General features: G+C 41.2%; 1 protein-coding gene and 1 long non-coding RNA gene across 4 annotated transcripts in view; one reads left to right on the top strand and one right to left on the bottom strand.

The window, feature by feature from the left end:
- Nucleotides 1-5,716, top strand: part of amer3 (APC membrane recruitment protein 3) — a 141,877-nt gene extending 136,161 nt beyond the window's left edge. For 2 of the 3 annotated variants that reach the window (XM_043701913.1, XM_043701914.1), the window contains exon 4: nt 2,276-5,716. In XM_043701913.1, coding sequence (XP_043557848.1) covers nt 2,276-2,338 — 63 coding nt within the window. In that variant the 3' untranslated portion in view covers nt 2,339-5,716. The remainder of the gene's footprint in view (nt 1-2,275) is intronic. The other variant, XM_043701916.1, reaches the window with a different exon arrangement.
- The window catches only part of LOC122555779, a 38,940-nt gene that overhangs the window by 15,523 nt on the left and 11,105 nt on the right, over nt 1-12,312 (bottom strand). The gene's annotated exons all lie outside the window — the stretch shown is intronic.

Raw genomic sequence — 12,312 nt, forward strand, 5'->3', positions numbered from 1 at the left:
ATTTTATTCAAAAAAGGACCACACTTTTGACTGATCCCTACAAATCTGACATAGAAAGAGGGGTACTAAGGGCTAAGAGTACACTCTCTGTCAATACTCTATATCACCAATTGGGGGATGCCACCTCAGATGAGTCTGATCAACTCTGCAAGATGTGGGAAAGAGAGCTGGGTGTTGAAGTTTCTTCAGAGGCATGGGAAGATATTTGAGAGAATGCAAGGAAGATACCAATTTGAAATAGGACCCATGCTTTACTGTTGAAGATTCTCCACAGGGTCCACTTAGCCCCAGACCGTTTGTCAAAATTTAAACCATGGGTATCTTCAGCATGCCCCAAGTGCAAGGTCTGTACGGGTACTCTTACCCATTGTCTTTGGTCTTGTGACAGGCTTCAAACATATTGGAGCGCTGTAGTGGGTGCAATGGAGAGGATTTTAGGTGTAGGGGTGGAGAAGGACCCAATTTCTCTCCTTTTGGGCCTACTCATTGTATTTCCTGCAGACTCGCATAAGGCAAAACTTTTCAATATTCTTACATTCTGTGCAAGGAAGAATATCTTACTAGGTTGCCTGTCGGGTTGGTAGAAGATTGTTATGGAGCATATTCCCCTGGATTTTCTCACAAATATGGTACACCACAAAACTAAGAATTTTTACAAGACATGGCAACCCTTTTTGAAATACCTGGACACAGATTTATCTGCTACACAAACAAGGGCTTTTATATAGCTGTAACGATTGTGTTTCACGAGTCCAATATCCAGGGAGGAGGAGCTGTGAATGTATGAGTGTTTTGTTTGGGTGGGCTGAGTTATTACTATTTATTTGTTTGTTGTTAGGTATTTATTTAGTTAGTTAAATAGCTAGTTTAGATTTTTAAAAAATTTATACTTCTCCAAATATGTTTCGTATACATTCGTATAGGAGGGTGGGTTGGGGAATTCTTTTTATTATTTGGGTTTAGTTTTGTACTATTTTTGTACTGTTTTGAATTGCATTGTTTTGTATTTGTTGTAATATTTAAAAATCTATTTTTTCTTAATAAAAATATATTAAAAGAAAAAAGTCAGAACTTTTCTGAAGTTGCACTGATGAACTTTGTTGCATCAAAGTACAGAAAACTTTACAATTCTCCCAAACTAACACCTAACTGTTGAAAATTACCACACTCACAAGCAGCAAAATAGAAGCACTCACCCTCAGCACACAATGCTTTGTAAAACAAGGAAATATGTTTTAAATGTAATTCTTATTATTTTGTAGATGGCCAATTTTCACAAGTAAAGATCTAATGAACAGCAATGAAATAATGTCTTGATAAATGACTTCAATTGGTTGAAATACCTTGTTCTGTGAATTCAACCATTCTATCTTGTGTGTCCATCTGAAATAATTTGTAACCTTTAAACATCCCACCTGACAGCAGTCCCTCAGTATAACACTGGATTGTCAACTTAGATTAATGTGTTTGAATCTCTGAAGTGGGGCTTGAACTCCCAACCTTCAGGCTCAAATATGAAAGCCTTCCCATTTAGTCAAAGCTAACAAGTAAAAGAAGCAACCCTCTGTGACAGGAGAAAAATAAATTTGTTTATGCAGAGTTGTTAGAATCTGGAACATTCTTCCTGAGAGTTTGGTGAAAGCAGATTCAAACACCCTTTTCAAAAGAGAATTGGGCAATTATCTGAAAAAAAGATACAGAGCTACAGGGAAAAGGCAGGGCAATGGGACTGACTAAGTTGCTCTTGCCGAGAACCTGCATGACACAATGGGATGAATGGTCTCTTCCTGTGATTCGTTGATTCTAACTTGAAAGTTGGCACTAATCATAGTCCAGTAAGCAATGTCTTTATCTGGCTTGGCAAGTGTCAAATATTAGGTGTAATAATCACTCATTTTAGTGCACAAAAAACTGTTTTGATTTACATTACAGTTAAAATCGTATAAAGGAAACTTGTTTATGATCAATATCATTGATACCATTACCCAAAATGAACTTTTCTGCAGTAAGTAAACAGTCTGATCCTTTCAATTAAGTCATAGTTTTATGAACAATTTCAGCTATGCATTAATTCTGTTCTCCTTCATGTGTACACAGTCTGAAGTCAGTATCCTATCTGCAGTGATTTACTATTGCCTTTCATTGTGCACAATTCCCTTTCTTAAGCTCGGGTGCTTGTTGTATTGACACTAGAGCAAGGTTTTCTAATGGCTTCTGCAGGACTTATTCACTGAGTAAAATGACTAACACAATTTTCTTTTCTTGCCTGTTGCAGATGAGCGTCCGAGCTCCGCACAGTACCAATATGAGAAGTGAAGGGACCAGCACTCATCACTGACCTCCAAAAGGCAAAGACAGCAAGTGATTGTACTGTGCTGTGTGAAAAAAGTAATAACTACTTTTCTCCTATTTCAGGATCAGTCCCAATCTTTGGCCTCTCAGCTGAAAATAGTTGGGATCCCTCCTCACGTTCCAGGCAAGCTACTGCACGAAAGCCGCATATCTGGAATGATTACCATAGCATCTGGCTTTGACTGAGAATAACAACAGCTATTATTAAATGCATAAGTCGACTGGAAGGACCTCACTTCAACTCCCAGCAATTTATACAAAGAGAAAAAGAGAGATTCCTTTTTTATTCTGCACTGCAGTTATGCTAGAAATCATTGGTCAAAAATTGAGGTTGCATTTTAGATGGAGTTGTTCAAATCTTCTGGAAATCTTCTAACTGGGGTTAATTATGGTGTGCATTCACAATGCAATCAGACGAACCAGTTTCCCAGTGAATGGGATATAACAACCGAACACTTATTCTATTCCGTTCATTGGTTGTATTCGCACAGTGGTGGTTATACTCGAAAGTACAGAATTTGATATGAAATGTTTTACATGTCTGTCATTCATTTCATTTGTCCTGTCAGTGATTTGCTGGTTGTCATAAGTGCTCAACTAAGATCTAACATGTTCTCTTTGCATGAAACAAATGTGTACCTAAACATGTTCATTCATCCCTAAAACAGGATGGAGGCCATCCATAATACTGACCAATTACTTCACACACTCCTTAAATGGGATCCTTTCCACTGAGTTTATGGGTTTCCGTGAACTGTTGAAATCTTGGCTCCTTTTTTACTGGCATTAAAGTTGGATCATCAGTGTTTTCTGGAACTACAGATGACAGAACAATTATGCATGGTGTGCATGTCATATTGGCATTCAGTGTTCATGATCCAATCCAGCCAGTTGAGTTTCCCCTGTCACACAATTAGATCATGGTTGATCTATACCTCAACTCCCAGTGTACCTCTTGATAATTTTAATTCTCAAAAACATCTAACTTGAACATTTCATTGGCACAACATCCAGAATCCTTTGGGGAATGTGAGTTCCACATTTTCATGTCTGAGTGAAAAAAACTCCCCGATTTCATTCCTGAATTTTTGTTACTCATAACAAATTCTGCAATTCCATGAAAAGCTATGTTTCCTCGTGCAATGTTTTCTCTCAATAGTAGTCAGAAGCTTACAAGTTCACTCATGAACCTTCACAGGTTCAATAAATGAAAACAAAATAAGAAAGCCCTGATGACCACCACTGAAAGAAAACCAAAAGCCAACATTCCGATAGACCTTTTCAAGGCCACCAGACATCTCAAAGCTATTTATAACCAATGAAGTATTTTTGATGTTTAGTCACTGTTGTAAAACAGGACACATGGAGTCAATGGATACACAACAAACTAGCGCACACTTCAAAGTGCTAATGGTGCAGATATAATTGGCCCAATGGCTTCCTTCTGCAGTGCAACATGAGAGTTTGTGAGATGATCTGATTCAGTGATGTAACTGAGGGGTAATGATTCTAAGACATCAGGGATAACTGCTGTTAACTGTATATCAATACTGTTTCCTGTGTTGTCTCCCTAAATTGGAAAACTTCAGCTTTATTTAACCTCATCAATGAGGTGTGGGAATAGGGCTCCTGAGCCATAGCCCATCTGCTCCAACCATTTTTTTCCCCTTTTCTCTCTGTACCTTTACTTGCCTCTTGTCTGAGCTCACAAAGCATTGGTGACGGCGGGAACCCAGCGTGCAGACCTCGGCTGTGGAGAAGACTGGGTCCTTACTTTTCTGGGGTGAGCAAATGCCCTGACATCGGAGTAGGCAACTGTTCCATCGGTGGTGGTGGCTTTGGTGAGGTAGGCGAAGCGGTGAAAGATGTTGCCTGAGGACTGGTGACTTCAGCGTTGGTGGGGTCTGGTGTGGATGGTGGCCAAGTGAAGTGGTGGGAGGAGGAGGAATGGCAGTGCAGGTCTTGTTGATGGTGATGAGCTGGCTCAGGACTGATGGACTCTCTTTAAGCTATATCTTTCATTTTTATCCTTATTATTCAAAACGGCGCCAAATCGTGATGACAAATGATAGCTTTCCACCATTTATAGTATTCTTACTGTAAAATATACCTGGCAGTAATCCATTCATTCAATTTCTTCCTTTCTCATCATCATAAGGTCCAACAGAAATGCATCCCTTCCTTTCCTTATTTATCTGTATTCATTTCTGGGTATAGATTTCAATATTTATTTTCTTCCACGAGTACTTTAGTGACACCCTCTCAAATGCTGCATCCAGTAAGGATCCCATTCCTTTCTTCCCGTTCCTCCATTTCCTTCTCATCTATTCGGATGATGCAACATTTCATATCAGCATTAACATAAAAGGAAAATATTGTAGGTGCCCAAGGTCTGAAATAAAAGGAGAAATCATTGGAAAACATAGGAGCTCAGGCAGCATCTGGGGCAAGAGAGAATTAATGTTTTGAACTGAATAACTCAGTGCTGTGTTTGAAGTTGCAAAGAAGCATTAGCTCAAAATGTTAATTCTGTATCTCCCTCCATAGATGCTGCCAGACCTGCTGAGTTTTTCCAGTAATTTCTGTTTTTGCTTTTGTACCAGAACCTCAGACATGTCCTCTCTTTTCGGCTGCTGAGAACGCCCCACTTCCATGATTAACAGTGGGCCTTGACTATCTTTGACCTAGTTCCTGCACTTCCATCGTCAACCGTCCCCCTTCCCTCTCACAATTGAGCTAATGTTCCCCTTGCCGTCACCTTCCATTCCAACAACATCTATATTCAACAGATTATTTTATGTCACTTCCAGCACAATGTCAGTATTAAACACATCTTCCCACCCCTTTGTCAGCATTTTGAAGGAGCCATTCGTTCCACATCACTCTGGTCCACTCCTCTGTCTCTCCTAACAACTTGTTGCTTTCCCACAGTATCTTTCCATGAAATGAAAGTAGGTGTAACATTTATCCTTTTACCTCCCCTATTCCACCCCCCCACCATCCCCAAGCCTCAAGTATTCCTTCCACCCTAAAGCAATGATTTACATGTATATCTTTACTGTTCACAATGTTGTCTGCTCTACAATGGGAAGACCAAATACACAAGTCAGTTTTTGCTTTGCAGAGGAGCAGTGTGTCAGCTAAGCTTCCAGTGATGTGTCGTTTTACTTCTGCGCCTTGCTCTCATGTTAATGTCTCCATCTCATCCTCATGCTCCCAGTTAGCATTGAGCAAACACAGTGGCCAGGATGTCAATGCTTGCCCCCAAATGATTCATGGGAAAGATTTTCATTACTGATTGGTCATTCTTTCAATGTCCTGATTGTTCATAAAGTTCAGCCATGGGAAATACAGGGCTACTGGGGCAGGGGAAGGGGGTTTGTTGAACCTGGGGGGGATGCGGTTCAGACAGTCTGTGTCGACTTGTTGTGCCAAATGGCCTATTTCCAGATTGTAGGGCTTATGGACTTACCCAACAAACATCTCCCCACTGACTCAACAACTTCCCCATGCCTATCTACTCACTCTCACCCCAAATTGCAAAATTAAAATGGGGTTACAATGGGAAAATGTTTGGGAACTACTCATCTATTGCATGCCTTCTGATTCTGCCACTTGCCTCAAAAGATGTGCAGCAGATGACCTTGATCAGATGGGCCGATGGGCCAAGTAATGGCAGATGGAGTTTAATTTATATAAATTGAAATGTTGCATTTTGGTAAGACAATTCAGGGCAGGAGTTATACAGTTAATGGTAAGGCCCTGGGGAGTGTTGCTGAATAAAGAGACCTAATGGTACAAATGCGTGATTCCTCAAAAGTGGGATTACAGGTAGACAGGATAGTGAAGAAGGCATTTGGTATGCTTGCCTTAGATGGTGAGTACATTGAGTATAGAAGTTGGAACATCATGTTGCGGCTGTACAGGACATTGTTCAGAATACTTTTGGAATACTGCATTCAGCTCTGATCTCTCTGCTATAGGAAAGACCTTGTTAACTTTGAAAGGGTTTCGAAAAGATTTATAAGGATATTGTTGGGATAGGGATGTTTGGGTAATTGGAGGGTTTGACTTGGGGGATGAAAGGCTGAATAGGCTGGGGCTATTTTCCCCAAGAGCATTGGAGGCAGACAGGTAACATTATAGAAGTCTATAAAATGATGAGGGGCATGAATAGGGCGAATAGCCAAGGATTTTTTCCGAAGGTAGAGGAGTCCAAAACCAGAGGGCATAGGTTTAAAAGGTGAGAGTGGAAAGATTTAAAAGGTACCCGAGGAGCATCGTGCTCATGTAGACAATGGTGCGTGTTTGGGATGAGCTACCGGGGAGGTGATGGAGGGTGGACCAATTACAACATTTAAAAGGCATCAGGATAGGTAAATGGATGGGAAAGGTTTCAAGGGATATGGGCCAAGTATCAGCAAATGGGACTAGGCTAGATTGGGATGTCTGGTCATCACGGACAAGTAGGACTGAGGGGTCTGTTTCCATGCTGTATAACTCTTTTGGCTAATCGCTGCCATCTTTTTGTAAGTAGGGCCATTAAAAAGGTTCCTTTTGAGAAAAGCATATCTGGACTAAGATGTCCATCAGAAGTGCACAGATGGTAATAACCAGCATGAGCCTGTCCATGAACAGCAAATTCATGAACATAAGTTGCTGGAAAATCTCAGCAGGTCTGGCAGTTCTGAACAAGTGGCACTGGACCCAAAATGTTAACTCTGATTTTTCTCTGCAGATGCTGCCAGACTTGCTCAGCTTTTCTAACAATTTCTCTTTTTTGTTTCAGATTTCCAGCATCTGCAGTTCTTTCAGTTTTTTTGTCCAGCAAATTCATTGTGTCCAAAACTTCCTCTTTCATGGGTGAACATATGAGCACCACACTGGGGTGTGGCTTTGTGAACATCAGTCAAACATGTTTTCAAAAGAATGCCATAGAAGTTACTACATTCGCTGAATGAGCAGATGAGAACATAATATGAGAACATAAGAACCAGGAGTAGGTATAGGGCATCTGACCTTTTGAGCCTGCTGATCTTTTCATGGTCTCAGCACCACTTACCCACCCTCTCACTGTAACCCTTACTGTTTAAAAAAGTAACTATCTTAGCTTTAAAAACATTTACTGAGGATGTCTCAACTACTTCACTGGGCAGGGAATTTCATACATTCACAACCCTCTGGGTGAAGACGTTCCTTCTCAATTCTTCCTAATTTTGAGGCTATGCCTTCTTGTCCTAGTTTCACCTGCCAGTGGAAACATCCTCTCCACCTCTATTCCCTTCATAATTGTGTATGTTTCTATAAAGATCCCTCCTCATTCTTCTAAATTCCAAAGAATATAATCCCAGTCTACTCATGTCTCCTCATAAACCAACCCTCACAACTCCAGAAATAACCTAATGAATCTCCTTTGCACCTCCTCGACTGCCAGTATATCCTTTCTCAATTAAGGAGACCAAAACTGCACACAGTACTCCAGGTGTGGCCTCACCAGCATCCTATACAGCTGTAACATAACCTACCTACTTTTAAAGTCAACCCATTTAGCAATGAAGGACAAAATTCCATTTGCTTTTTAAATTACCTGTTGCACCCGCAGACCAACCTTCTGCGAGTCATGTGTAAGGACGCCCAGGTCCTTCTGCACCTAAGACACAGGAACAGAAATCATGCGATTCTGCCCTTTGAGTCTGCAGCGCCATTCAGTCTATGCTGTTAGTTTTCTCAACCCCATTCTCCCGCTTTCATAAAACCATAAGAAATTACAGCATGCTGTAATTTTTTTTACCATTCAAATGATAGTCCTTTTTACTGTTGTCTAGATTAGAGTGGTGCTGGAAAAGCACAACAAATCAGGCAGCATCCGAGGAGCAGGAAAATTGATGTTTCGGGCAAAATGCCTTCATCAAGAATGGGCCATTCATGATGAAGGGCTTTTGCCCAAAATGTCGATTTTGAGGATAACAAAGAGTGTAATAAGAAAGGAGAGGATCAAATATGAAGGTAGGCTAGCCAGTAATATTAGAAATAATAGTAAAAGTTTCTTTCAGTACATAAGAAACAAACGACAGGCAAAAGTAGACATTGGGCCACTTCAAACTGATGCAGCCTAGTGATGGGAGATAAGGAAATAGCAGGAGAACTTAACAAGTACTTTGCGTCAGTCTTCACAGTGGAAGACATAAGTAATATCCCAAAAATTAAAGGGTGTCACGGGGCTGAGTTGAGTATGGTTGCCATTACGAAAGAGAGTGGCAGACAGAGTTTATTGGCCTCTCCTGGGAGGAGAGAAAGGGAGGGACTGAATGAGATGAAAGTGAGGTAATGCTGGTGCGGGTGATCAAAACGCGGTTCTTTGTTCTGAGGGAGTGAGGAGGCAGTGTGGAATCTGTGCAGTCTGGGAGGCTGGGGAGAACAAACAAGAGTAACAGAAGATGCTACAGACATTAATGAGAATGCCTTGGTGGGAGGATGGCTGCAGTAGCAGAGATGGAGTGAATGCAAGGCCACAACGAGTAGAATATGGTACTAACCTGGCAAAGTGGAGGACATTGACCTTGTTCCAGCACTGTCGGCCATTCCTCTGTTCCAGGAATGGTGCATTTTGGGGTTAGAATTCGATGGGATGGACACTATACGGGCAAGTAAGTAGGTCCCCTTCCTGGACCTCTCCATCTCCATTAATGACGACCGATTTGACACTGACATTTTTTACAAACCCACCGACTCCCACAGCTACCTGGAATCCATCATTAAGGATTAAGGATGAGGTTTCTAAATTCTTGGAAGAGCAGAGTCTGATTAGAACAAGTCAACATGGATTTAGTAAAGGGAGGTCATGCCTGACAAACCTGTTGGAATTTTTTGAAGAGGTGACAAGTAGGTTAGACCAGGGAAACCCAGTGGATGTGGTCTATCTCGACTTTCAAAAGGCCTTTGATAAGGTGCCACACGGGAGGCTGCTGAGCAAGGTGAGGGCCCATGGTGTTCGAGGTGAGCTGCTGGGGTGGATTGAGGATTGGCTGTCTAACAGAAGGCAGAGAGTTGTGATAAAAGGTTCTTTTTCAGAATGGCAGCCGGTGACGAGCGGTGTCCCGCAGGGTTCGGTGCTGGGGCCACAGCTGTTCGCATTATATATTAACGATTTGGATGAGGGAACCGGGGGCATTCTAGCGAAGTTTGCCGATGATACGAAGTTAGGTGGACAGGCAGGTAGTACTGAGGAGGTGGGGAGGCTACAGAAGGATCTAGACCGGTTGGGAGAGTGGTCCAGGAAATGGCTGATGGAATTTAACATGAGCAAGTGCGAGGTCTTGGTGAGAAAATTAATAAAGCCAAAGCACAAAGGGATCTGGGAGTGCTAGTCGAGGATTCTCTAAAGGTAAACATGCAGGTTGAGTCCGTGATTAAGAAAGCGAATGCAGTGTTGTCTCTTATCTCAAGAGGGTTGGAATATAAAAGCAGAGATGTACTACTAAGACTTTATAAAGCTCTGGTTAGGCCCCATTTGGAGTACTGTGTCCAGTTTTGGTCCCCACACCTCAGGAAGGACATACTGGCACTGGAACGTGTCCAGCGGAGATTCACACGGATGATCCCTGGAATGACAGGTCTAACATATGAGGAACGGCTGAGGATACTGGGATTGTATTCGTTGGAGTTTAGAAGATTAAGGGGAGATCTAATAGAAACTTACAAGATAATACATGGCTTGGAGAGGGTGGACGCTAGGAAATTGTTTCCATTAGGCGAGGAGACTAGGACCCGTGGACACAGCCTTAGAATTAGAGGGGGTCATTTCAGAACAGAAATGCGGAGACATTTCTTCAGCCAGAGAGTGGTGGGCCTGTGGAATTCATTGCCACAGAGTGCAGTGGAAGCCGGGACGCTAAATGTCTTCAAGGCCGAGATTGATAGATTCTTGTTGTCTCGAGGAATTAAGGGCTACGGGGAGAACGCTGGTAAGTGGAGCTGAAATGCGCATCAGCCATGATTGAATGGCGGAGTGGACTCGATGGGCCGAATGGCCTTACTTCCACTCCTATGTCTTATGGTCTTATGGTCTTATGGATGCTGTGTGACCTGCTGTGCTTTTCCAGCACCACTCTAATCTAGACTCTGATTTCCAGCATCTGCAGTCCTCAGTTTTGCCTTTTTACTGTTAGTCCTACCAAAATGTATGACTTCACACTTATTAATATTGTATTCCATCTGCCAGACCTTTGGCCACTCACTTAAACTATCTATGTCCCTCTGCAAAGGTTCACAGTCCTCTGCACATTTTGCCCTACCACTCATCTTAGTGTTAACCTCAAACTTTGACACACTACATCTGGTCCCCAACTCCAGATAATCGATGTAAATTGTGAATAATTGCAGTCCCAACACTTATCCCGGAGACACATCACTAGTCACTGATCGTCAATCAGGAAAGCACTCATTTATTCCCACTCTTTGCTTCCTGTTAGTTAACCAATCCTCTATCCATGCTAATACATTACCCGTTACTATATGTATCTTTATCTTATCCAGCAGCCTTTTGTGTGGCACTTTGCCGATTGCCTTTTGGAAATCTAGATACACCACATCTACTGGGTCCCCACCGTGCTTGTAACGTCTTCATAGAATTCCAGTAGACTAGTTAGATTAAATGGGGCATTGCATCTAAAAGATGGCATCTCTTATGGTACAGCTATTCCTCAATTATAACAGATGTTTACAACAGGGAAGCTCTTCCTAGTATCTTGGTTAATATTTGTCTCTGGAAACCAAACTATCTGGTTATTATTATATACAGTTGTTTGTGAGACACTGGTGTGTACAAAGAAGCTGTGCATTCACCGCATTATAACATCAACTACACTTCTATGTACTTCATCGGATTCAAATATTTGTGATGTCTTGAGGATTTAAAAGTCACTACGTAAACACAAGTACTTAATTTTCTGTTGCGAAGGCGTAATGCAATTTAGCAATTGTACACATTACTGTTTCAAATCAAATAGAACCTTTCAACGAAGTCTTGCTTGTGGAAGGGAAGAGGTTAACATTACAAAAGTGAAAAGCTAACAACTTTTGCTCCTTTGTATGGGACCTATGTGCATATACTTGTTGAGAGTAACTAATTGCTGCATAAAATGTTTTGTAGGTTAGTTGTAGTGAAGAAACAAAACTGTACTATTACATCTTCTCTACATCAGGTATTATGAAGATAATGTCCAAAGAACTAATATTGAAAGGTGTTCTCCTGGCATAGACAAGAGAACTTACTACAGAATCAGCTCCATCCCTGACATAAATGTCCTTTGAGTAAATCTTCCAGAAGTCCACCTTAGGAATTCATCAGCACTTTATTTGCTGCATGGTGCACAGGATCCTTATTAAAATTTCATGAGTTAACAAGTTGCTGCTATAAACTATTACTTTGAATTTAAGATCAGGACATCGATCCTAGAAAAATTGAAATTTAAAAATAATCCTTTGGCATCAAGAGGTGGAGTTGAAGGGAGCCATCATGGACCATAAAGAATAAAACAGCAAATGCAGCAACAGAACATGAGCAAAAGCAACTGAGTTACCTTATTTACAAGCAGCCTAAACCTGGAAGGTGACTTGTCTCCAGCTGATAAGAATGAGATTTTCCTGCCTCAGTAATGGCAATGAAATTAAACTTTACATTAATAAAAAGCCTTTAGAATTATGAAATAAATAGAAACATTTGCTTAAATTATTAGGAATACTCATATTTCCATTTTAACTCTTTCACTTCTGCTTTATTATTTTAGTCATTCCTCATTTGCTTAATTACCCCATTCTCCATCTGTCTCAGTCTTCCCTATCTTTCCCCTACCATGACTGTTTCTCTCCTCACGTTCTTTTCACTGTCTCTTCTCACCCTGAACAACAACAGCAATTTAGATTTATATAGCACCTTTAAACTTAAAGCATCTTAATGGA

Source organism: Chiloscyllium plagiosum, chromosome 13 (assembly GCF_004010195.1).
Source record: "Chiloscyllium plagiosum isolate BGI_BamShark_2017 chromosome 13, ASM401019v2, whole genome shotgun sequence".
In the NCBI taxonomy this organism is placed as follows: Eukaryota; Metazoa; Chordata; class Chondrichthyes; order Orectolobiformes; family Hemiscylliidae; genus Chiloscyllium; species Chiloscyllium plagiosum.